At 37.9% G+C, this 26746-nt stretch overlaps 1 protein-coding gene and 1 long non-coding RNA gene across 26 annotated transcripts in view; one reads left to right on the top strand and one right to left on the bottom strand.

Moving 5' to 3' along the window:
* Positions 1-20043, top strand: part of LOC129052079 (uncharacterized) — a 40270-nt gene extending 20227 nt beyond the window's left edge. Inside the window, exons 3-7 of one of the 2 annotated variants that reach the window (XR_010138740.1) lie at positions 3215-3283; positions 4548-4630; positions 8266-8352; positions 9718-9868; positions 19846-20043. This is a non-coding gene — a long non-coding RNA (uncharacterized LOC129052079). The remainder of the gene's footprint in view (positions 1-3214; positions 3284-4547; positions 4631-8265; positions 8353-9717; positions 9869-19845) is intronic. The other variant, XR_008516819.2, reaches the window with a different exon arrangement.
* ZNF133 (zinc finger protein 133) overlaps positions 16509-26746 on the bottom strand; it is a 29100-nt gene continuing 18862 nt past the window's right edge. For 12 of the 24 annotated variants that reach the window (XM_054541437.2, XM_054541434.2, XM_054541438.2 and 9 more), the window contains one exon: positions 16509-18436. In XM_054541437.2, the coding sequence (XP_054397412.1) occupies positions 16689-18436 (1748 nt within the window). In that variant the 3' untranslated portion in view covers positions 16509-16688. 24 annotated transcript variants of the gene reach the window in all.

Raw genomic sequence — 26746 nt, 5'->3', positions numbered from 1 at the left:
TTAGGTCTAGTTGGTTTACAGTGATACTTAACTCCTCTATTTCCTTATTAATCTTCTATCTAGTTGCTCTATAGCTCAGTAATCCATTAGTGAAAATGGGGTATTGAAGTCTTCAAGTATTATTATAAAATGGCCTGTTTCTCTTTTTAATTTTGTTAATTTTTGTTTCATATATATTATGGGGCTCACACTGTTATGTATCTATGTTTATAATTGTTCTAACTTCTTGATGGATTGACTTTTTCATAACATACAACATAACATAAACATATAATATCATTCTTTGTCCCTTGTAACAATTTTTGACTTAAATCTATTTTGTCAGATAGTAGGACAGTCACCCCAGCTCTGTCTTGGTTACTATTTCCATGTAATATATGTTTCCTGTCTATTCATTGTCTACCTCTTATGCCTTTGGATCTAAAGTGAGTCTCTTGTAGATAGTTCACAGTTGGTTCATATTTAAAAAATTCATTCTACTGATTTCTCCCTTTTAATTAAATAATTTAATACATTTACACTTAAAATAATTACTGATAAGGAAGCATTTACTTCTGCCATTTTAAGATTTGTTTTCTATATGGATTATATATCTTTCATTTTTCAATTCCTGCAATACTGCCTTCTTTTGTGTTTAATTGATGTTTTCAAGTGTATCATTTTGTATAAAAATTAGCCAAACATGGTGGCACATGCCTATAATCCCAGCTTCTTGGGAGGCTGAAGCAGGAGAATCGCTTGAACCTGGGAGGTGGAGTTTGCAGTGAGCTGAGATTGTGGCTACTGCACTCCAGCCTGGGCAACAGAGTCAGACTCTGTCTCAAAAAAAAAAAAATTGTATCAATTTGATTTCTTCTCTTTTCTTTTTCTCATTATCTTTTTAGTTATTTTCTTCATTGTTACTCTGGGAATTATAATTGTCATCTTAAATTTGTAGCACTCTAGTTTAAATTTATACCAACTTACTTTCAATAGTATATAAAAATTCTGCTCCTATACAGCTTTGTCCCCTCCTTATATTGTTACTGCCACAAATTACATCTTCATATATTGTGTGCCAATTAACATTGGTTTATAATGATTATTTATACATTTATCTTTTAAATCATATAGAAAAATACAGGAGTTACAAGCCAAAAATACAATAATACTTTATATTTACATATGTAGCCACCATGTCTGGCTAATTTTTCTATTTTTTGTAGAGATTAGGTCTTGCCATGTTGCCTGGGCTCAAGTGATCTGCCCACATCAGCCTCCCAAAGTGTTGGGATTACAGGCATGAGCCACCACATCCAGCTAGGTTTTTTTTTTTTTCTCTTTCAGCACCTTAAATATTTATTCTACTGTCTTTTTGGCATCCACAGTATCTGAAGAAAAACCAACTGCTAATCTTATTAAGAATCTCTTGTAAGTGATGAGCCTCTTCTCTCTTCTTGCTTTCAAGATTCTCTTTGTGACTTTTGACAATTTGAATACAATGCATCTCAGTGTGAATCTCTTTGCATTTACCCTACTCGTGTAAGGTTGGTGCAAAAGTAATTGTAGTTTTTGTTATTGAAAGTAATGGCAAAACTGCAATTACTTTTGCACCAGCCTATATCATTCACTTAGCTTCTTGAATGTGTAGATTCATGTCTTTCATCAAATTGGGAGAGTTTTTAACCATTATTTCTTCAAATATATGTTCTGGCCCTTTCTTTCTTCTCCTTCTGGGACTCCCATTCTATGTATGTTGGTATGCTTGATGCTGTCCCATAGTTCTCTGAGGATTGGTTCATTTTTTTTAAACAGCTTTATTGAGACATCATTGACATATAAAAATTATATATATTTAAAGTGTACAATTTGATGTCTTGATATGTGTACATTGTGAAATGATCACAACCAAACTAATAAACATATCCAGTACCTCTACATAGTTACCATTGTACGTGTGTGTAATTAGATTTAAAATTTATCCTCTTAACGAATTATCACTATACAATGTTGTTAACTGTCATTACCATGTTGTACATTGAATCTCCAGGAATTATTTATCTTTGTTAATTCTTCTTTATTCTTCTTTTTGCTTCATACAATAGATAATCTCAATTAACCTTCCTTAAAGTTTGCTTATTCTTTGTTCTGCTGTTGAACCACTCTAATTAATTTTCATTGCAGTAATTGTACTTTTCAGCTTCAGAATTTCTATTAGGTTGTTCCTTATATTTTCTATAGCTTTATTGATATTCTCTATATGGTGACACATCATTCTTCTGATTTCCTTTAGTTCTTTGTCCATGGTTCCCTTTTAACTCTTTGAACATATGTTAAGACAGTTGATTTAAAGTCTTTGTCTGGTAAGTCCAGTGTCTGGGCTTCTTCAGGGACTGTTTCTATACATTTCTTATTTTCCTGTGAGTGGGCCATAATTTCTTGCTTCTTTACATGTGTCATAACATTTTGTGGAGAAGCGGAGATTTTGAATAATAGGACAATTTTGGAAATCAGATTCTCCTCCTTCTCCAGAGTTTGTTGTTGCTGCTTGTTGTAGTTTGTTGTTGTTTAACACTTTAATGGTTTAGACACTTCTCTAAACCATTTTTGTTGAAGCTATATTCCTTATGGTTGGCCACCGAAGTTTTGTTATTTTAGCTTAGTGGTCAGCTAGTGATTTGAAGAGATTTCCTGAAATACTGAGAGCCAAAAGTATAAAATACTCTCCCAGTCTTTGCAGGTTGGCTTTGCATGGGGAACTCCTTCAATGCTTGGCCAGGTTGTTTAAAATTCTGCCTTAACCTTCACTCCCTCCTTCTGTGGAGCCTAAAAGTTAGATAGATGTTAAAGCTTAGAGTCTTTTCAGGTGTCTCTGGGCATATGTCCAGCCTAGGCATGTATGTGACCATCTGGATTTCTTCATATATACAGAAGCTTTTCAAAGTCATCATTTCTCCAAGTATCTCCATGTGTACTCTCTTTCTTCCCAGACTTTTCTTGCTGCTTGTTGCTTGCTCCAACTGTCATCCTTTGTTTCAGGTGGCTAAGGCTAATACATTTGCTTTTACACGCTTTCAACAAACACCACCTGGAAACTGCTTATGCCTTGGAGAAAGTTTGAGTCAGGTAAAAGAAAAGCAAGCCCTTGTGCCAACCCTTCAGGGAGCCCAGACAGATCAAAACACACCACCATGATTCCTTGAAAATAAGTCCATATTTCTCCCTCTGATGCCAGCAACCTGCATCTGGAATGTGAGCTGCTATCTTAGCTGCTACCAAGCTGATGATGGGGCATGGTAAGCAGGTAAGTTACAAAGCCACAGCACTTTTACCAAAATTCAGCAGTGTCTTTCTTCAGTAAGCATTCCCCTGCTTGTTATTGTTGTTTTTTAATAGATTCCCAGAGTTCCAAAAAATTTGATTCTGACAGTTTTTGTCAGATTGTTCATTGCTTTTGTGGAGAGACAGGATTTTAGAGTTCCCTACTCTGCTATTTTCAGTAAAATTACTCCTGGATGACTAAGTTTAACTTGTTTATAGCTATTAGAAGTGAATCATTTCCTTTAAAAAAAAATGTTGACTAGGTGCAGTGGCTCACGCCTGTAATCCCAGCACTTTGGGAGGCCAAGGCGGGTGGATTACCTGAGGTCAGGAATTCGAGACCAGCCTGGACAACATGGTGAAACCTTGTCTCTACTAAAAACACAAAAATTAGCTGGGCGTGGTGGCGCCTGTAATCTCAGCTACTTGGGAGGCTGAGGCAGAAGAAATGCTTGAACCTGGGTGGGGGAGGTTGCAGTTAGCTGAGATCGCACCACTGCACTCCAGCCGGGGCAACAAGAGCAAAAATCCATCCAAAAAGAAAAAAGTCATAAAAAAATAAAAAGCTCAGAACCAGAGACACTCTTAGGTAATTTTTAGTATATAAGTCCTTGCATAAACTAGGTGTTCAATACTGTCAAAGAAATTTAAGAATATAAGAAACAATACCATGTCCTAGAAAGAGCAAGTATGAACAAAAAAGTATCTGATAAAGATCTCAATCAATTTAGAAGTTTATTTTGCCAAGATGAATGATGTGCCTGGCAAACAAGTCTGTGCCTTTCTCCAAAGATGATTTTCAGGGCTTCAATATTTAAAGGAGAAAAGTGGGATAGAGAGGAAAGAGGGAGAGTATGGTAATCCACATATTGCAAGAGAAAAGGAGCAAGCAAGGGAATAGTCAATTATGTATTGGTCTCACACTCAGTAAATTGACACGTTACATAAGATAAGATGAAAATAAAGTAGCTACCTGTGGAAATATTTAACCTTTTATCTGTAGCTATCTACTTAGGAACAAAAGGAAAGGTAGTTGCTTGCATGACTCAGCTTTCAGCTTAATATTTTCCCTTTGGCATAGTAAATTTATTTTCTTTTCACAATTCTCACTGCCACTTTTTAAAAAGCCAGTCAAATTTAGCAGTGGGGGGGTCATATACCAACTTTAGTGACACTAGTGTTAATAAGTTCTGATAACCCACTACCATTGGACCAACCTCCCTATTTTTTCTTTTAAACTGTTTCAGAAAATGCATTTTAGAAGAAAATGAGTCTCTGATCTCAGGTTTTGTCTGATCTCTCACGACTGGGATGGCCTATTCCTAGAGGGGTAAGGTCCCACATTGTTAGGAAAACTCATTTTTAGCCAGTTATGAAGTCTTATATTCTACAAAGAAAAAATAGGTGAAGGACAGAGAAAGGAAGCAGAGGAAAGATGAGGAAATAACAAATATTTTTTAAAAAGGGAGAACAATCCTGGAAAACTGATATAGGCCATATTACTCCGAAGTCCATACATCAGTAGGTAGGTATAAAATTTGTTTATATATAGAGATATATAAGTTTATGTTGTCTAGCTTCAGTATTTAAAATCAGGAAAAATTGCAGAAAAAGGAAAGGAGAGAAGAAAAAAATGAAAACATTATTTTGGAAACTTGTAGTCAGGAAATATTTTAGAATTCAGTCCAAATTGTAGAATATAATAAAAGTTGAAAAACACTTGACAAGGTTAGAATCCAATAACACTGTACTAGAGTTTATTTTGAAACATGATTTTTCATGTAAAGACAAAATCATAGTAGGACCACTTTATTTGTAAAGTAAGTTTTAGTCTTATTATTGGCTTGATTATTTACACAAAGTGCAGCAAAAATAATCATTTGCCATATAGGCTCTCTTTTTTAAAAGTTTGGCTTTGCTGGAAGCTTTTCCATAAGGAATCTGAGATTAGGCCTTTTCTAAAGCCATGAGGCCAGTCAAGGATTTATCTGTGCCTGCAGATACCTGTGTAAATGGACTAAATTCCTCTCTTTTTGAGGTCTCCAAAAAACCTTGGGGTTCCTAGGTATGTCTGAAAGTGACATTCTTTATTCACCACAGGCCAGGACCCTGTAAATAACAAGGTATGAGGCCAATCTTTCCAAGGGGTTTTCAGTGGCTCTAAAAGTTAGCCTTATTTTCTCAGGGCAGTCTGAATATATGTCATTCCAGTCAAAGCGTTAGTAAACTAACCAGTATCTCCAATTACATCCTGTTATAAAAGAAAACAGATTCTTATTCAGCTTATATAAATAACTATATTGCCATAAATTAAGAATACTTACAAATAATTTCCAAATTTTGGGGAAATGAGGTAGAGAGAAATTATGTTTTAAATTTTGCTCACTAGAGTATAATTTACTCAATTGTTAAAAGCTGTACATAGCTTAAAAGAAGAGAAACTTTTCTTAAATCTGAAAAATAAGACAAAAAGAATTGGCAAATTTTTAAATAAAAAGCCATAAAGGATTATTGTAATTATTTCAATCTTCTATTAGTTCAGTCCATGCAATTAACTCCTGTTCTTCTCAATAGTCGATCAACAACCCTCATGAATACACCAACTTTCCATGAGAGTTCTGGAAGTTTTTCTCTTTATTCCAATTGCACAGTCTCTAATATTATCAGAAACTCATATTTAAGAGTAATCCTCAGAGTTCTATAGCTGATTATAAACCACTCTATAAACAGACCAAAGTAAAACCACAATTGTGGATAATGAAAGTCTTAGAATAGTCATGGTTAAAGACACAATTTACAAGGAAATTTGGTTACTCCTGTGGCATACAACAATTTGACATAATAATCATAATTACTACTGATAACATATACTAAGATATATCAGAACCACAGGAATCTCATATAATTTTGGAACACATACTAATAACACATTTATATAAATATAATCCAAAGAAGGTTAAACACCATATCATATTTGATGATGCTTCTTGTATGGTTTTATTATACCAAATAAGCAAAATATGTCTCTTTTGGACTTCAGGGGACCTAATATCAAAAAATTAAAAGGTCAAAAGGACTGAATTTACAACTTGATTTTGGAAAGTTTGTCAAATATAAAAAAAAGTTTAAAACACTTGATATCATAAATGGGATCACAGGAAATTGTAAAATAAGTCACTCATTCAGCCAAAGTGATAACTCAAATATTTTTTTAAAGGCAAAAGCCTTATTCTTTGAGAGAGGCGACTTAATTTCCCAAACAATAAGTACTAATAAAGACAGCATGAGGCCAATTAAATCTGCCTCAAGTCTTATAAACAAATCTATTAAATTTTAATCATCTTGACCATAAGATTTAATTTCTCTAAACCTTTTTATAACTTTTTCTAATTTTTTAAAGAGTAGGTTAATGCTCCAAGAAAAACCTTGTCAATCTGACACAGGGGCCCAGATGCTGGTCTTGCATGGGTGTTTCTTTGATTATTAATGTTTAATCTATAGAGAAACTCTGATATAATTTTCTCTCTCAAAATTGGCCTTTACAATCTCACACACTCACCTTTTCTTCAATAGTCCCTGGGCCTAGAGGGGTTGAATAGTTTTAATTTCTGGCTCTGTGTTTCATGAATGCAGTTTATTTTTATTGTTATCATCTCCTAAGTCTGAAGATGAGCCTTTAACTGCTGTCAGTGTTTAAGATTCAGCAGAACTTGGTCCTTTTTGCATCCAGGAGTCAAAATCCTGTAACTCAATAGCACAAGGATTTTAAAAGTAATACAGAAAGTTACATGGAGGTAATAGCCTTAATTAAAAACAAAATTAATCTCAGTTTTCCTAAGCAAATCAAAACTTAATAATGATGTAGGAATTATTTCAATAAAACATAAAATCTGTTTGTTAGTCCAGTTACCAAATGGTAAAAACCCCAAAAATAAACCCTTTTGCAGTGTGACTGCTGTTCCCTGTGGGGAGTCCATTTAGATAACCTGCAAGTCAAAACTAATGAAAAATGGGTATTTGAATTAATTAGACATAGGAAGAGTGTGTCCTAAGTGAAGGTTTTCTTTTTCTTTTTCTTTTTTTGAGATGGAGTCTCATTCTTTTGCTCAGGCTGGAGTGCAGAGGTGCAATCTCGGCTCATTGCAGCCTTCGCCTCCTGGGTTCAAGTGATTCTCCTGCCTCAGCCTCCCAAGTAGCTGGGATTATAGGTGCACACCACTATGACTGGCTAATTTTTTGTATTTTAACTAGAGATAGGGTTTTGCTATGTTGGCCAGGCTGGTCTAGAATCCCTGGCCTCAGGTGATCCGTCCACCTCGGCCTCCCAAAGTGCTGGGATTACAGGCATGAGCCACGGCACCCAGCCAGGTTTTCAATTTTGTAAACCAATTTAGACATATTAAGAAAAGCTAAGAGCACAGAATGTTATATTGGAAGAAAACATTTCCCTTAAACCTTTAAGATAAGACATTTTTAGCATTAGGTCACAACAGCATTTAGAAACTAAGGATAAAAAGTTAGAGGAGCCGATGAAAAAGTTGGAGTGAATTATTATCTCAGGCCTTCTCAAAAGGGAGAGAAAACTGAAAACAGCAAGACACAAAGTTAAATTTTGGGGTTAACAAAAATCTCTTGTAATTTTATTACGAGCAAATCAATACCTTAAGAAAATTTTGTTGTTCTAACCAATTCTTTAGAGTATTAGGGTATTTTAATATCAAAGCCTAATCTCTACAGAGACTTTTATAAATAATTTTCTTTTAAATATAGCCAACTTGATCACATAAAGTTTTTAATATAAATTCTCCTTTTACAAAGTTTATTATGACTTACACAAACCATTTATGATATATGCCTATGTTCCTAGACCAAACTGAGGGTCGGGCTGCTATTTCTCGTGGCCCAATAACAAGATGCAGATGAACTTGGGAGGAAGAGAGTTTTTATTTCTGTAACCGGTTACAGGGAGAAGACCTGGAAGACACTGCTAGACCAACTCAAAATTACAAAGTTTTCCAGAGCTTATATGTCTTCTAAGCCATATGTCTATGTGTAAGTATGCATTCATCTAAAGACATAAGTGATTAACTTCTTTTAATCTATAACTAAGATCTGAGTTCTGAAGACCTTCCTCTGGAGCCTGAGTAAATTTACTTAACCTAAATGGGTCCAGGTTCTGGGGTGATTACCCTTATCTTGTCTCCTGCTAAATCATGGAGGATTGGGAAGTTCCTTCAGACCCCAGTAAACTTGTTTGTGGAGGCCTGGGGAGTTTCTTCAGACCCCCAATAAAACTTGCTTAATCCTAAACATATCCTGTTAAGAATTTCTTCATTATCTTGTCATGTTTCAGGGCCAGGAAAGGCCTAGGCAAAACTCTTGGTGGGCTTTTGTTACAGCCCAGCCTTTGCATAAGGTCACTGGCCCTTTCAGCTTTTAATATTTAACTTAATCACTCAGTCAGTTTTGAAACAGTCGTTATGAAGGCCTGAATTAGTGAGACCTGGCCTGCCACACTTGGACTTCCTGTTTTATCTTAAATATCCCTCTTTCTTAAATAACCAGTCATTTTATTTTGGGACAAAAAATTTACCATACAAATTCTTTCTCATATAAAATTATTTTCCTTTTAACCTTTATTATCTTTTGCCTTGTTTCATAAATAACCTTTGAATTAAAAATTATTTCCCTTTAATAAGAACATTTTTTAAAGAAAAATGTTTGCGTGCTATAACATAATTTTAAAAAATCAGGTAACAATACAAAAGCAAGCAGTTTAAGATCAGAAAGGAACCTGTCTGTTTATATTCCTGGGGTTCCATATGGAAGAACAGAGATTTCTCCACAGAAAGGAGTCTGGTGCCTTCTCTCTTTTCTTTAAGGAATCCCAGGCTGTTAGAAATTATTTAGATCCTTCATGCAGCAGAGGGTGGCAAGAGGAAGGAGAGATAGGCCAAAGTAATTTGAGGAAACAGAACTCAGTCAACTGAGAAGCAAAAAACTTTTTCTCAAAAAACAAGATCCTAGGACAGAGAAAAAGCATAAAGGCCTTATATTCATACACACACATCTTGGACATTAGCTTTTAATTAAGCTGACTTTTAACCACTGAGCTCTTAAAAATCCTTTTAAATCTCTTTTAACCATATTTTAGCTGGGACAACCTACTGATATTTCAAAAGTATTAATAACACAAAATTTAAGCCAGAAAGGACCTGATTTAGGAACCAAACCCAGGCTGCTGTGGTGAAAACAGGCAGAACCTTAGCTACTGAACTACATTGTGGGGCAGCCACCATAGTTCTTTCAGTTTGGGCTTGGCTAGCAAAAGATGGCCTTGTTATGCAAATAAAGCCCCTCAGGTAGTCAAAATCTTTCTTTTCTTCCTTTTGCTGGCTTTTTTATTCTTTTTTCCAGCTGCAGGAATGTAGACAATTCAGAGGCTTTGTTCCCTATAATTTGGAACTTTCCTTCAGATTTGACCAAGTCGGGTAGAGATGATCAAACTTAATGGGAAAAAGACTGAAACAACAAAAACAGAAACAAACAAACAAACAAACAAAACCAGGTAAGCAAAACAAAAAAATGGTCACACAATTAATACAATTACTTAGTGCTCTAATGGTAAGAAGAAATTAAGACCAGCTGATTGTTAATCTTAACTTTTAGTCATTAAGGAGAATTTCCAAGATAAAACCCCAATTCAACTACAGTTCAAGACAGTTGTTTGCATGACCCAGCTTTCAGCTTCATTTTTTTCCTTTTGGCATAGTGAATTTATTTTCCTTTCACAAAAGAAACTCTAGCCCCAAACCATAACAAGACACTCATTGGAACAGAAGGTGTTCAGTCTCACACATATTTAGAAATATTAACTCCCTTAATAAAGCCATTTTCAGATACTGACAACTACTTATATTTGGGATATATGTGAGAACTAAACTCTGATTTTTTTTATCTTGCCCAAATTCTTATCTAATGCGTCTGGGGAGTCATGCCCTACAAATCATAAATTCTCATCAGATGGGTTTTATTTAACCCTGTATATCGTGACTTATTTTCCAACCCGACTCTGGCATAACATTATGAGACAAGGAAGAAAATAAAAATATTTTACCCCAAAACATGTTTCTTTGTCATATTTGAAATGGCCCTGCAAAGCTATTCTTTGTGGGGAAAAATGTGCATCTGTAAAGAATCTCTATTAACATAGCTAGATATTTTTCTTCCAGACCCCCTGAATCCTAAAGAGATTAACTAAGATCTGAATAGGAAACATTTGTCATCTATTGTCCCTAAGGGCAGCCACCATAAGACTTCCAGAGAACTTTGGTCTCCACATCTTTTATCTTAACCCGAACATTCCTTTTCTATCAATCCCAGGTCTTTAGGCAAACTCAACCAATTGTCAATCAGAAAATGTTTAAATTCACCTATAACCTGGAAGCACACCCCACCCTATCCCGTTTTTTAGTTGTCCCACCTTTCTGGACCAAACCAATGTATTTCTTAAATGTATTTGATTGATGTCTCATGCTTCTCTAGTATACAACCAAGCCGTGCCCCGACCACCTGGGGCACATGTTCTCAGGATCTCCTGAGGGCTGTGTCACAGGCCACAGTCACTCGGCTCAGAATAAATCTCTTCAAATATGTAAGAGTTCAACTCTTTTTGTCGACATATGGTATGGATTTGTGTGTATACTTCTTCCCCAGTAATTCACTAGTGACACAGTATCCTGATCTAAACAGTAATTCACTATGCCAGGACTTGAAAACAAGTGAACTACAACAGAAACAGCAGAAATCTATGATTTGGGTGAAAAAAAAAAACCATATTTCCAGGCCATTTTAGAATAATCTGGCATGGATTTATTTCCAAACTAACCTATAGTCTGAGCCAATTTGAATGAAAGATGTTTCTGGGCCATTCTAGGGGAGAAAAACTGCTTTAAGCCTTATGTTAAAAAAAAAAAACAAACAAACTAAAAAAACTCCACAATTTGAATGAATATGGATAAATAAGCTGCATGTCTGTGTCACACTGGGAAAAAATTATGGTGAGGACTTCATGTCTACTGCCTGCCCCAACCCAAGACTTAGCAGATTTGGATTAAATATTTTTTACACCATTTTAGAAGAAAAATATGGCATGCAATTATGTCCAAAATTACATTTCTGGCAAGTCTGAATGAAAAAAATCATCTTTCTGAATCATTTTGGAAAAACATTTTTTGCATCGGACTTATATCCAAAAACCTTCCACTTTTTGGAAGAAAAGCTGGCCTAGGGCTGATGTGCCAAAAAACTGGAGTAAATTTGGATTTTTTGAAAAAAACATGTTTGGGGCCATTTTGAAAGAAAGTCTGGGACAGGACTTATGTCTAATAAACCTCACAATGTTAGTAAATTTTAAGAAAAAATAATATTTCCCAGCCATTTACAAAGAACAATCTGGAATACAGCTTACCCCAAAAATCATAATTTAAGGAAATTTTGATAAAATATCACATTTTTAGGTTACTCTGGAAGAAAATTCTGTCATATAAATTATTTCCAAAAAACTTCATTATTTGAGCCAATTTGATTGAAAAATCACATTTCCAGGCCATTTAGAAGAAAAGTCTTAAACATGATTTAGATCCAAAGATCCTAAGACTTCAGTGAATTTGGATAAGAAATGACATTTTCTGCATATTTTAGAAGGAAAATCTGGTGTAGGACTTAAGTTCCAATAAGCCTCCAAATTTGAGCAGATTTGGATGAAAATATCACATTTCCAGGGGGATATGAGGAGAAATATCCAGCATATGACTTAATTCCCAAAAACCCACTATTTATATAAATTTGGATTTTTAAAACTCATGTTTCTTATTCATTTGGGGAGAAATTTGACAAAGAATTTGTGTACCCTAAAACCCATGATTTGAATGAATTTGAATGAAAAGTGTATTTATTTCTGGGCAACTTTGTAAAGTAATGTAGCATAGAATTTATGACCACATGTCCTAAAAACTTGAACAAATTTAGATGAAAAGTTACATTTCTGGGTCATTTTAGAAAAGCCTGGCATAAGAATTATTTCTAAAAACCCATAAGACTTAGTGAATTTGGATGAAAAATAATCCTGCTTTCAAGACCATTTTGGAAGAAAAATATAGTATGGTATTACATCTAGAAAACTCTACTTATGCAAATTTGAATGCAAATTGTCATTGTGGGCCATTTTAGAAGAAAATTCTGCTGGGGCTCCTATTTTAAAAAAAACTCTACTGGTTATTTGACTACTGGAGCTATATAGTAAGTTTTAAGTTCTCCAACTTTGTTCTTTTAAAAATATGTTTTTTGATTGCCTCTTTTTAACCTAAAACTTAGCACACTGGACACAGTGTTCTCAGACTGTTTGTCCCATCCCTCCTCCCACTGATTAATCTTGGTGATTCTTTCATATAAGTACATAGTGATGTTTCTCATTCTGTTATGACAGCATATTGTCCGTTTGTGCATGATTTATATTTAATCAGTTCTACTGAACATGTTTTTCTTTGCTAAAATTTGAAATTACTCATGACTGCATTGAATAACTTATCTAAATCATTTTGCACATAAACATACACAGCTATTGGATAAATTCATTAAATGAGATTTCGGGCTCAAAGGGAATATGAATTTTAAATTTTGAGAGATATTACCAAGTTGTCCACCAGAAGACTTGCGGCAATTTGTATTCCCAAGACTAATGTAGAAGTGTGCCTGTTTCCACCGTCTACAATACTATGTTCAAATTTTGTAGTCTTTGCTAATCTGGCAGGTGCACATATCTCTGTGTGGCTTTCATTTGTATCTTTACTGATGTCAAGGATATTTTCAAATGAAAGAAGACTTCTCTTCCTATGCTGTGATCTGTCCTTGTATTTTTTAGTATCTTCGACTGTGTTTTTGATTTTTAAAACTTCATTTCTAATGGTATTATGCAGATAGGAAGGACAGCATCTCTATCAAGTTTGTCTTTTGTTTTGGCCGTAAGTGTGAATTGCCTTGCAGAATTTATTTTTGTATAGACAAATCTGACCTTTTTCATTATGACTTCGAGATTTTGAATCAATTAGGAAGGAAGTCAGTCCAAGGTTATGTGTTCCAATGATCTATTCCTGTATAACAGACAATCCTAAAATTTGAGTCTTAAAACAACTACTATCATCATGCCTCAGTTCTATAGGTTGACTGAGCTCAGCTGAATGGTTCTCACTTGAGGTCGCTCACTTGGTTGCAGATGTCACCTAGGGTTTCAGTCATCTGAAAGGCCTGACAAGGCAGGCCTCCAAAATAGCTCTCCCATGTGACTGCAGTTGAGGCTCACTGTTGGCTAGCTCAGCTATGGCTTATTACCAGAGTACCTCTATTAGGCCTCTCCGTGTGACTAGAAGTTTTCACAGCATGGCAGCAGGGTTCAAAATGTAGAAGCTGTAAGGCTTCTTATGAACTAGTCTCAGAAGTCCCATAATATCATTTCTGCTACACCCTCTTGATGAAGCAAGTCACTAAGACCAGCCCAGATACATGGGGAAGGTAACAGGTCACTCCCCTTCACCCCATCTCATAATACAGATATAGAGAGGGACGAATTGATTACATCCATCTTGGAGATGATTTTCACACATCCATTCCATGTGAAATATATACTCATCCCTCCTAAGATGCCCCCAAAGTCTTATCCCACTGTGGCATTGGCTCAAAGATTGGGATCTCATTCTCTAAATCAGGTCAAGGTGTAGATGATGCTTTATCTGAGGACCTGGGAACCAAAGCAGCATATCTAACATCCAGTGTAGATTCAGGGATAACCATCCCTGAAAAAGTGCTTCCATCAAAAAATGGGGAAATAGCAGGTACTGGTTCATAGAAATTCAGCAGTTCAGCTGGGCACATGCCACCAGTTACCTTAGTAGCACAGTACTGCCCCTGAGAGTGATTCTCCATGATGTCTGCAGTCCAAGTTATTCCTCCTTTTCCATGAGAAATGGCCTGTGCTTGCAGCTTAGTAGGTTTCTCACCCTGCCTCCCTGCCCATAGAAAGAGATGGGGTCTTTTCTGTCCTTTTCAGAGCAAGCTGGTGTTCCTATTACAAATGTTAAGGGTATGCCTCTTATTGAAGCTCATTCCATTAGACAAAACCCATATCCACAAAGCTCTTCAGGACAAGCCCCTCATTTGGGTTGAGTGTCAAGGTGCTATGGGATGATTCCCTTAAAATTTAGAACGATTTTGTGTATAGTCAAGGAGCCACACACTTAAATTTCTGAAGTCTTAAAAAGAGGTCTTACAGTTGCACCCTTGAGATGACCTTTACCTTGAAGGACATTTATTTTGAGCAAAACCAGACACTGGAGGAGGTATAGTTAATAATATTTACATAGGGTTAAATACCTTAAGCCCTGAGGTAGGATAACTATTGAGACTGTGTGGCTTAAAGACCTTAGATCAGTTACCTGATAACTGACATGGGGACTGGGTCCTGGGATAGAGGAGCATGATTCAAAGTCCTAAACACTGGTATTACAGGACTGATTGGGGAATGTGGCTTCAAGGGTTTAATCTCTATTATTGGAGGGCTGAGGAAGACACATGGTTAAAGATTGTCATATACAGTCAAGTGTTGCTTAACAAGGATATGTTCTGAGAAATCATTAGGTAATTTAGTCATTTTGCAAACACTATAGACTGTACTTACCAAACCTAGATGGCATAGCCTACTATATACCTGGGCTATATGGTATAGCCTATTGCTCCTAGGCTACAAACCTGTGCAGCAGGTTACACTGAGTACTGTAGGCACTGAGTACTGTGGGCAACTGTAACACAATGGTAAGTTATTTGTGCATCTAAACATGGAAAAAGTAAGGTAAAATACAGCATAAAAGACCAAAAAAATGGTACACCTGTACAGGGCACTTACCATAAATGGTAAGTTGCAGAACTGGAAGTTGCTCTGGGTGAGTCTGTGCATCTAAACATAGAAAAAATAAGATAAAATACAACATAAAAGGCAAAAAAAAAAAAAAAATGGTACACCTGTATAGGACACTTACCATAAATGGCAAGTTGCAGAACTGGAAGTTGCTCTGGGCGAGTCAGTGAGTGGTGAGTGAGTGTGAAGGCCTGGGACATTACTATACACTACTACTGACATACATACTGTACCCTTAGGCTACACTCAATTTATTTTTAAATTTTTCTTTCTTCAATAATAAATTAGCCTTAGCTTACTGTAGCTTTTAACTTTGTAAGCTTTAAATTTTTTTACTTTTTGACTCTCTTATAACTTAGCTTAAAACAAAAACACACTGTACAGCTGTACAAAAATATTTTTTGTTTTACCTTTATCCTATATGCTTTTTTCTATTTTAAAAATTTTAAATTTTTGTTGTTGTTGTTGTTGTTAAAAACTAAGACACAAGCACACACATTAGCCTAGGTCTATACAGGGTCAGGATCCATATCACTGTCTTATCCATCTCTGTATCTTGTCCCACTGGGAGGTCTACAATGTCACTAGGTAACAGGAATTTTTCAGCTCCACTATAATCTTACCAGCACACCACTGTATATGCAGTCCGTCGCAGACAAACATTATGCAGTGCCTGACTGTAGTTATGGAGGTGCTGATGAGGTGGTATAGCTGGGGGTGGTTGGAGATTATCCATTTTCTTGGTGGTCTGATATGGGTGTAACTGAGATCCAAGGCTCTGCTTGGTCACAGCTGCAAGACCAGGCCCTGGGACTGGAGTGCTGGGGACAATGTATTGGTGAGAGGGCCCCCGATGGAAGGACCAGGGACTAAAAAAGTCTGAGAAACACAACAAAAGTAGTCAGGGGCAAAGGCAACAACAGAGATGTTTGAAAGCTGGGAGGAGAGAAGCAGGAAAGGGGGCTGTCAGAGCCAAGGGATGGGGGTAGCTGCAGATGGAGCCAGACTAGAGGAAGCTACATTTTCTGGAAGATCCCCTCCACTCCCGTGAAATCTCTTTATAAAGTTCCTAGATTCTCTCCCCATACAAAGGACCAGTCTTTCCAATAAATCTACAAATGATTTGGCTCTTGTTTTCCGAGGAAATGAATTCCTGTGGAATAGTGGACTTAAGGGTTTCAGATGTCTGTATCATTCCTTATCCCTGTTATAGATGAGTGAATGAGGGACACAGGCACAGTTACAGATGTATAAAGAAGCCAAGTTTATTACAACCGAAGGCCACAAAACATGGAGAAGACTTAGTGTGGAGAAAGTAAACAGTCAAATGTCCTTTGACCACTTACAGAATGCATTTCTCTACCCCATTTCATCAAAGTGTCAACATTCTGACTCTTAGTCCTTGTCCCTATCTTTGCCTTCAGAGACAGTATAAGGAATTGGAAGGGTGCCCCGCACACGGCTCAGGGTCGGGCTGCAGTGGCAGTCTGTGGTGGACAGACTTGGTCTTCCTGTGTCTGCTGAGGTGAGACTTGAGGCTGAAGCCCTGCCCACACGTCTTGCACACATACGGCTTCTCCCCCTTATGTGTCATTTGATGTAAGGTGAGGTGTGACTTTTGGAGAAAGCCTTGGCCACACTCTCTGCACACACAAGGCTTCTCTTCCGGGTGAGCCCGCTTGTGTGTGATTAGAGCTGACTTATTGCCAAAGCCCAGTCCACACTGCCTGCACATGTAGGGCTTCTCCCTCGAGTGCTTGCGCTTGTGCCTGATGAGACCGGCCTGGTGGCTAAAGCCTCGCCCACACTCCCGGCACACATACGGCCTCTCCCCTGAGTGCGTCCTCTGGTGTGCAACAAGGTTTGACTTCTGGCTGAAGCCTCGCCCGCACTCCCCACACACCATGGGCTTCTCCCCTGAGTGCGTCCTCTGGTGTCTGATGAGGTTGGATTGCTGGCTGAAGCCCCGGCCACAGTCCTTGCACACAATGGGCTTCTCCCCTGAGTGTATGTTCTGGTGTCTGTTGAGGTGTGACTTGAGACTAAAGCCTCGCCCACACACGCCACACACATACGGCTTCTCCCCAGTGTGCGTCCGCCTGTGAGAGATGAGGGTTGAATTCTGGCTGAAGCTGTGCCCACACACCCCGCACACATAGGGCTTCTCCTTTGAGTGTGTCCTCTGGTGGTTGACAAGGGTGGTCCTCTGCCTGAAGCATCGCCCACACTCCTTGCAGGCGTAGGGCTTCTCCCCAGAGTGTGTCCTCTGGTGGGAGATGAGGTTTGACCTGTCGCTGAAGCCCAGGCCACAGTCACTGCACACGATGGTCTTTTCCTCCAAGTGTGTCCTCTGGTGTCTCACGACAGCTGACTTCTGGCTGAAGCCTTTGCCGCATTCCCGGCACACATAAGGCTTTTCCCCCGAGTGTGTCCTCTGGTGTATGATGAGGTTTGACTTCTGGCTGAAGCCTCGCCCACACTCACTGCACATGTAAGGTTTCTCACCAGAGTGTGTCCGCTCGTGTATGATTAGCGTTGACTTCCGGTTAAAGCCTCGTCCACACTCCCTGCACACAATCGGCTTCTCCCCCGAGTGTGCCTTCTGGTGTCTGGCGAGGCTCTTCTTTAGGCTGAAGCCCTTCTCACATACTCCGCACACGTAGGGCTTCTCCCCTGAGTGTATCCGCTGGTGACTGAGCAGGTTTGTCATCTTGCTAAAGCTCAGTCCACACTCTCCACAGTTGACTGTTCCAAATCCTAAGACTTCTATCCTCTTCAACAATTTGTCCGTTTCCTCAGGGTTCCCTGTCTGAGCTGGGCTGGCTTCTAACTCCACCCCTCTGAGGCCATTCCGAGAGCTGACTGGCTGCCTCTGGGGTGGCCTGGAGAACGCTCCCAGAGTCCTTTTCTTTGTTCTTCCAAACAAAGGTATGGCACCTTCTCCCTCGGGACCTTCTGCTTGATCACTCCAGGGTCTCCCCTCAGAGGCTTGTGGCTGCTTCTCCTGGTCCCCTGGGCCCGGATCCCCAGGCTGGATGTTACCTTCTGCACACAAGCATGTGAAGATCCAGGGGGGATGATTACACAGCACATGCTGCATGGGGAATTTCTGACTGGAGAAACCCGGAGGGCAGAAAGGATCGAGGTAGAGCTCTGGCTCTGGATCTGCTGCAGAGAGAAAAGTGTGAGTCACAACTGAGTCCTCAGTGGGCAGCCTGAGCAATCAGCTTAGTCAGATCCCCTAGGCTTCAAAACACTTAGGCCTTCAGTGCCATCCAACCGGGACTTCCTTTACATGGCCTACTCTCCAGCCTACCACTACTTCTTTTTTTTCTGAGACAGAGTCTTGCTCTGTCACCCAGGCTGGAGTGCAGTGGTGCAATCTCGGCTCACTGCAACCTCCGCCTCCCAGGTTCAAGCAATTCTCCTGCCTCAGCCTCCTGAGTAACTGAGATTACAGGCGCCTGCCACCACGCCCAGCTAATTTTTTTGTATTTTTAGTAGAGACGGGGTTTCACCATGTTGGTCAGGCTGGTCTCGAACCCCTGACCTCGTGTTCCACCCGCCTCGGACTCCCAAAGTGCTGGGATTATAGGCGTGAGCCACCACGCCCGGCCATTATCACTACTTCTTATGTCTAGCATTACAATCTAGAAAACCCATTCGTTAAGACTTGCTCTACATATAAGACTATACAAGCATCCCTGGCATTTTTGGGTGTGTAAATAGGGCCAGTATGGAACAGTTCCCCCTCACCTTCAATATAATTAATTACCTTCTAACTCACAACCATGCACACTGAGATAAATCATGTCCACAAGTACTTTCTTCTTTGATGGAAAGATGTCTAACCCTAGGACTCATGTGGAAATGTCCTTCCTTATTTCCCTATGAGGACAAGGGGATGGATTGAGAAAGCAGTTATTTGGAGTGAACAGAGAAGCCCTGGTGTAGGGAGGAGCATGAGAGGGTAGTGAAACAGTATGTGACACACCTGAACTGCTGTCTCCCCACTCAACAAAGATTGTTAGATTACTCTATGCCAGAATTTCTAGGAGGCAGTAGGCTTTCAGCAATGGACAACATAGAGCCCAGGTCCCCAATGACTTTAAAGGATGCTCCCTCCTGGTACTCCCAACCTATTTCCATAATTAGTGTAAATAAAATTTTCCCCAAAAATCAGTGTAAAAGAAGAAATTTCTACTTATAGTGCCTCTTGTGTAGGAGATGTCAACATTGAGTATATTGTTTTATCACAACTGGGTCTAGTCAGCTGAAGGCAATCAATGACCAGGCAATATGAGTAACCAGGTAGAGATCTTGATGGATCTACCCGAATGCTCTTTTCTTGACCAATGAACAATCAAGCTTATTAAAAGTGTACACATCCACATTCCAGAATTATTCCATGCTACATGAAATGCTACTTTTTAATCCTAATTACAATGAGCAGAACCACTTTTCCTAACACTTAAAAATTCCTGACTCTTCCTACTCAGCAAACTGCCTAAGTGAATGTCTTCCCTTCTGTGTTTCATTGCCTGGCCAGTAAATAAGCTCAACTTTTCTCCTTTCAGTAGCTCTGGTGGCCTTTACCTCAGGCTTTGATGACAGACGGAGGAACCAACAATCTAACCTGATGCCGGCCTCTCCCCACGCCAGTGCTGAGGAGCTCCTGCAGAGAAAGCCTGCTCTTCCAGCCCTTGTACTCAGGACAGGTGCCTGGTGGTCCCTCAAGACCCTTTCTCAGCAGTAAATCCTAGCTGCTTTCACTGAGTTCTCACTAAGTTTATTTGGTTTAATCTAGGTTGTCTGAGGTTCCACAACTCATAACTGATTTTGTGTTCTATTTCTGGCCAGCAACTTCCTTGAGATTATGGAAACTTGAGTTGGGTGGAGTTGTCAGATTTGATTTATTGGCTATTTTGTTTCTCTTGAATATGACAGGAGAAGGGAAGCAACTGCTCATATCTCCTTGGCTTACCTTCATACATATTACGGCATAGTCATGTAAGTAGGTCTTTCAGCAGTAAGTAGGTCTTTCAGCAGTAAAAGGAACTCCTGTGTCTGTCCTGAGTTAAGTACAGTGACTATGATTTTGACACAGGTAATACCTCCCATCCACCCTTATAAGAACCAAGGCTTCTGATATGTAGGCATATTACAGCCCTAGCTGCTCTGCCTATATGTAAAGTGGCAGGCTTTTATTTACACTAAATGTATTTCAGAATTATAGAAGCGCCTTCAGAGAAATCTTAATTCAACATGGTTTTAACATTTATATGGAGTGACAGAAGAAAAACAAAACTTTAATTCTCCATTAGTCAATTTTTTCAGTTGGCCACCAAATCTGGCTTTCTGTGTATACACTAGGAATATTTAGTCTGAAAAGAAATTTTAACACAAAATATTACCAGGTTAATGAATTTATTTATAAAGTATTTTAAATCTAAGGTGCTCCTGCACTGATAGGTTTATAGAGACTAATGGGCACTGACACAAATTTAAAATTTAAAAACTCGAGAATAACAAAATTAAAAAAAAAATCAGGCCAGGCCTGGTGGCTCATGCCTGTAATCCCAGCACTTTGGGAGGTTGAGTTGAGTGGATCAGTTGAGGTCAGGAGTTTGAGACCAGCCTGGCCAACATGGTGAAACCCTGTCTCTACTAAAAATATAAAAACTAGCTGGGTGTGGTGGTGTGCAGCTGTAATTTCAGCTACCCAGGAGGCTGAGGCAGGTGCCTGAACCTGCGTGGCAGAGGTTGCAGTGAGCTGAGATTGCGCCACTGCATTCCTGCCTGGGCAACAGAGCAAGATTCTGTCTCAAAAAAATAAAAAAAAAAAAATTGAAAATTGAACTCCTAATGATTCAAATATGCCAGTTTCTGAAGGAAATCTTTCTTGCTGCAGCTGAAGCTCTGGCTCTGAAGAAAAAAATTTAGCTGTGAAATAAGCCAGGAGCCTTGCTTATTAGGTTGCACGATAAGAAAGAAATGTGAGGCACTCAGAGCTTATTTACTACAATATGTAAACCTTACTAGCTGGTATGTAATTAAAGGGTGGAATCAATATTTCAAAATAAGATAAAGCCTGCAAATAAGGCAGAAGCAATGTCTTTTCCCTTATTTTATCAGTGTAAATATAACATTAGCATAATATTCTAGTGATATAAAACTTGGTTCTGATATATAGGCTTTCTCAAAGAAAGTTTAACTAATCTAAACTCCCAAGACTAATATATAGGTTCAGCATCCCTAATCTGCAAAGTTCCAAAATCTGAAAATCTTTAAGCACCAACATGCAGCCACAAGCAGAAAATTCCACAGCTGATCTCATGTGACAGGTCACAGTCAAAACACAGGCACATAAAACTCAGTTTATTCAGCATCCTCAAAGGAAAAATATAATTACCTTCAGGCCAAGTGTACAAGGTGTACACAAAACATAAATGAAATTCCTGTTTAGACTAGGGTCCTATATCCAAGATATCTCATTATGTTTATGGTAATATTCCAAAATGCAAACCAACCAACCAGCCAACCAAACAAACCCAAAATCTGAAACACTTATGGTCCTAAGCATTTTGGATAAGGGATACTCAACCTATACTGATTTTAAAAATCAGATAGGCTAATATTGCATTCATAAATATGTAAGATTAGGCACACGTAGATATACATGTCCAACTAGTATCTTATAATTTACAGACAGTGCCAGAAATTATGTGAATCTACAATTATTTTACTCAAAGTAAATACCAGAAATGGCATATTTTTCAGGCAGTTTTTAACTTAAGACTGATTATGTTGTTTTTCAATTTCTAAGATCTCTGTTAGGAAATCATTATAAGAGTAAATATTTTTGTTAAAAAATTCAAAAACAAAACTATACAAAGTGTTCCCATGCAATAATTTTACTTGTATTTTTGCCTAAACTAATGAGATCAGCCTTATGTTAATTATTTGAGACTGAAACTTAAAACTTTAAATACCATCCATCAACACTATATATGCTTAAAAACATGTACAATTATTTAGCTTGCCAATAAACAGAAAAAAGCTTAAACTTGACAATAATACTGGTAACTAAAAAAGAATTATAACTTGGTGTATTTCTATCCTCCATATGAAAAATAACTCATTTTTGTCTTTTGTATACTCAACTTAGAAATAAAAGCTCTATTTTTACCTCACCAGATTTCCAATTTCTCATTCTTTATTTTTTAAATTTTTTACAGATAGGATCTCACTCTGCGGCCCAGGCTGAAGTGCAGTGGTACAATCATAGATCACGTAGCCCAAATTCCTGGGCTCAAGCAATCCTCCCTCCTCAGCTTCCTAAGTAGCTGGGACTACAGGCACACAACACCTCACCATGGCTAATTATAAAAAATTTTTTAGAGACAGAGTCTTGCTATGTTGCCCAGGCTGGTCTTGAATTCCTGGCCTCAAGTGATCCTCCTGCCTTGGTCTCCCTCAGCCTCCTGAGTAGCTAGGAATACAGGTGCAAGCTACAGCACCTGGCTTTAGTTCTCATTCTTATGCTTCTGTGTTACCTCTTACCAGGCTTCTTAGTCAATATAAATAACAAGGATTATTCACTTCAGGAGGGCATATAATTCTTCATAATTATGGTAACTCCTGTTACTTTTAAAAAACTGATTAATTTTTAAATTGACAAAAAATGTATATATTCATTGTGTACATTTTGAAATATATATACATTGTGACATGGCTAAATTGAGCTAATTAACATATTGCATCACCTCACATACCTATCATTTTTTGTGATGAGAACACCTAAAATCTACTCTTAGTGATTTTCAAGAATACAATATATTGTTATTAACTGTAGTCATCATGTTATACAATAGATCTCTTGAACTTATTCTTTCTATGTGAAAATCCTTTGACCAACATCTTCCCCAACCACCCCCATCCCCTAGTAACCACCATTCTATTCTCTGCCTGTATGAGTCCAACCTTTTTAGACTGCACATGTAAGTAAGATTGTGTGGTATTTGTCTTTCTGTGACTGGCTTATTTCACTTAACATAACATCCTCCAGGTTCATCTGTGTTGTTGCAAATGATTCTGTTACATTTATTGAATTAGCATTCTGATCAATGAAACAGCCAAGAAAATTAAATACTTTTCTTGTAACTAGGCTATTTTGAGGATTCTGATATTGCCCGTCTTAAATCCAAGTCCCAAATATAGAATAATGAAACTGTTAAGATGTATTTTATACCTAGAACAGTCTTCCTCCCGTTACACATATATTTTGGGTTTCCAAGACAGCTTCCTGGGCAACCACAATGACTTGCTCCTTGGATTGTACAGCATTCTTTTTAATGTGCTCAACATCATTGTGAGAGCTGCTGTTTTTCTTTAAATTAAAACAAGGATTAAAAACAAGAGACAAAAAAGATACGTTTCGCTTTAAGACAATGATAGGTAAGCTGCTTGTTATTAATATAAATGTTTTGATAATTCTATACTTTTCAGGTTGAGAAAACACGTATTTGTGTAAATGTACAAAGGTCAGGGTGTATAGCATTTTCCCAGCCTCCACCTGCCAATTCTAGAATGAACACACAGGTCAGATAATGCCCCTACATCCTCTCCTTCTCTGTCCAACACTCCTTCCATGTCCTTGGCTAGACCTACCTCTGTTGTTCCTTGAGAGGAAGATTTTTGTAAGATTCGCTCAAGTAGATAGACAGCTTCTTCCTTTCATATCGCAAGCATTACAGAGTGGGATGAATGTCCTTGTTTTGTAATGTGGCTTCCACACCATTACCTACCATACTTCTTTTAGGACCATCCACAGGCCTCCTGGTTTCACACACTGCCCTGATTATTTGATCACCTACCAGCCTCACATCCTCTCCACACCAATACCTGTCAGCACTCTCAGGGTGCTCCACAGGGCTGAGCCTCTGGCTAAGACTCCAGCTTCTCAGCAACACTGACCTCACCTGCACTGTGAACACTGTTCACAGACACTGCACAATCTTCACATTCTCTCCTGTGCACATTCCCTTCTCTGACACAGCCTTTTCTTCTACCTTCTGACTCACTTTGCTCAAGCACCATGGGCATATTGGTTCCTGACCTTATTTGAGGCTCCAATCCATGACCTTTCAGCTTATACACCAGTCCCTCATCTTTACTCCTTCATACAACTGAGATCCAATGGACTTATATATCCAACTGACCTTTTATGGAACTATATATTTGGCGGAGAGTCTATGAAACCACTATGGTGCTCTCACAACGATGCTGTTATGGACTGAGTTGTGCTCCCCCCAAATTCTTATGTTGAAGCTGTAACCCCTAATGTGACTGTATTTGGAGACAGGGCCATTAAAGAGGTAATTAAGGTTAAATGAGGTCGTAAGGGTGGGCCCTAATCCAATGGGGCTGGTGTCCTTTTAAGAGGAGGAAGAGACGACAAAGATGTGTGAGCATTGAGAAAGGGCCGTGTGAAAATACAGGGGGAAGGTGGCCATCTGTAAGTTCAAGAGTGAGGCCTCAGAGCAACCAAACCTGCTGACAACTTGATCTTGAACTTCTGGCTTATAGAACTATAACTAAATGAATTTCTGTTGTTTAAGCCAGCTAGTCCACAGTATTTTGTCATGGCGGCCCAACGTGACTAATACAGATGCTTTACTTCCTTTGCCCTGACCTTCCTTCTTTCCTATCGCTGTAGTAAAACACCTACTCATCTGCCTCAGTCAACCCCTGAGCAAGTCTCATGAAATTTATCAGTTATTAAGTAAACATGAAAGGTCAAAATCACTATTAAAAGTTAACACCACTTGGTTTGACGGCAAATGCAACACCAGCTACATGCTGCTGCTTAAAAGCAAAACACCCAAATGACATTGTTTTTATTTTAAAATAAAAGGATGAACAATAAAATACTGAAAAGATGAACAAGAACGTACGGTGCTAAGACTAAAAAGAAATAAAGAGGAAGTTAAAGGAAAGAACAGCTCATGGAACTAAGAGAATTTCAGTATTAAAAACTTCATTAATGAGTAAGATAAAAATATCCTGAATCTTTATATACCTAATAGAACAATAAAGTGAAATATAACACAAAAACTTAGAAATAAATGGAGAAGTTGATATAAATTACAATGACTGTGGAGAGCTTTAGGATTCCTTCTAACAGATGAACAGTAAGGTTATAAGCAAGTTGAAAAACAGCAACAATTTATATTATGTATGCTATGGTCCCTCAATTTGAAGACAGAATTAATCAATTTAATAAAAACAAGACAAGAAAATTTCTTACCCAGAAAAAGAAAATATATACTTCGGTGCAAACATTTATAAAATTGTCAAAAGAATTTTAAAAATTAAAGCACATATATAATTTCTGAAAGTTATCTATGCATCTGTGATTTAAAAATAATGCAAAGTAGGATGAAAAATTCTCAGCAGCCCCTTGTCCAACCCTCCCCAATTCTATTCCCACAGAGGTAACCACTAGTAATGGTAAATAACAACAGACTTCTATGTTCACATAAACATATGGATATATACTCTTTCATACACTTCTCTTTATTTAACAACAAACTCAACTGCATAATATACAAAATCCTATATATTTCACTTAATAAGTTATCCATTTAGTGTCTGATTTAAAGAAGATAAAGTAAAATTTAATTATAATTAGTGAACAGATAGGAAATCTCACCACAAAGAAAAGTGTAGTAAAAGTGAATGGAAATTGCAGAACTGAAAAATAAGTGAAATGAAGGATTCACTGGCCAGAGCTGAGCACATTGGAAATGACAAATGAGACAGTAAACTTGAAGACAGACCAACAGAAATCATCCAGTCTAAAGAATAGAGAGAAAAAAAAGATTTAAAAATATGGAAAGAATCTATAACCTGTGGGATTATATAAAAAGGACTAATATACATATGCCTATAGTCCCAAAAGGGGACAGAGAGAATCAGGCAGATAAAAACATGTAAAGGAAGAATGTACTTAAGGCAGTCATACCACAGTGAAACTGCTGAATACCAAAAGTACGGAGAAAAGTAGCCAAAGGAAATAAAGCTAAATTATGTTCATGGTGACTTCTCCATCAGAAACAATGGCAGGCAGAACAATGGAATGTTATTTTTAACGTGCTGAAAAAATAACCAATGTAGAATTCTACATCGAACGATGATACATTTCAAGAATGAAGGTAAAATAAAGACACTTTCAGAAGCAATAGAGAATACACTGCCACCTGTACCATAAGAAACGCCAAATGAAGTCCTTAAGATTCAAGAAAAATAATACCAAAGGTAAACTCAGATTTTCAAACAAACAAACAAAAAGAATAGAAAATGATAAATTATCTGGATGAGTTAAAGACTATTTTTTCTCTTAATTAAAAAAATACATGGTAGAAAACAAATCCAGATGCGTATTTAAAACAAACATTTTAACATTGTAATAAGGAG

The sequence above is a fragment of the Pongo abelii genome, chromosome 21 (assembly GCF_028885655.2).
Source record: "Pongo abelii isolate AG06213 chromosome 21, NHGRI_mPonAbe1-v2.0_pri, whole genome shotgun sequence".
Lineage (NCBI taxonomy): Eukaryota > Metazoa > Chordata > Mammalia > Primates > Hominidae > Pongo > Pongo abelii.
Note: the sequence above shows the minus strand (reverse complement) of the source record. Positions and strands in the feature narration are given on the sequence as shown.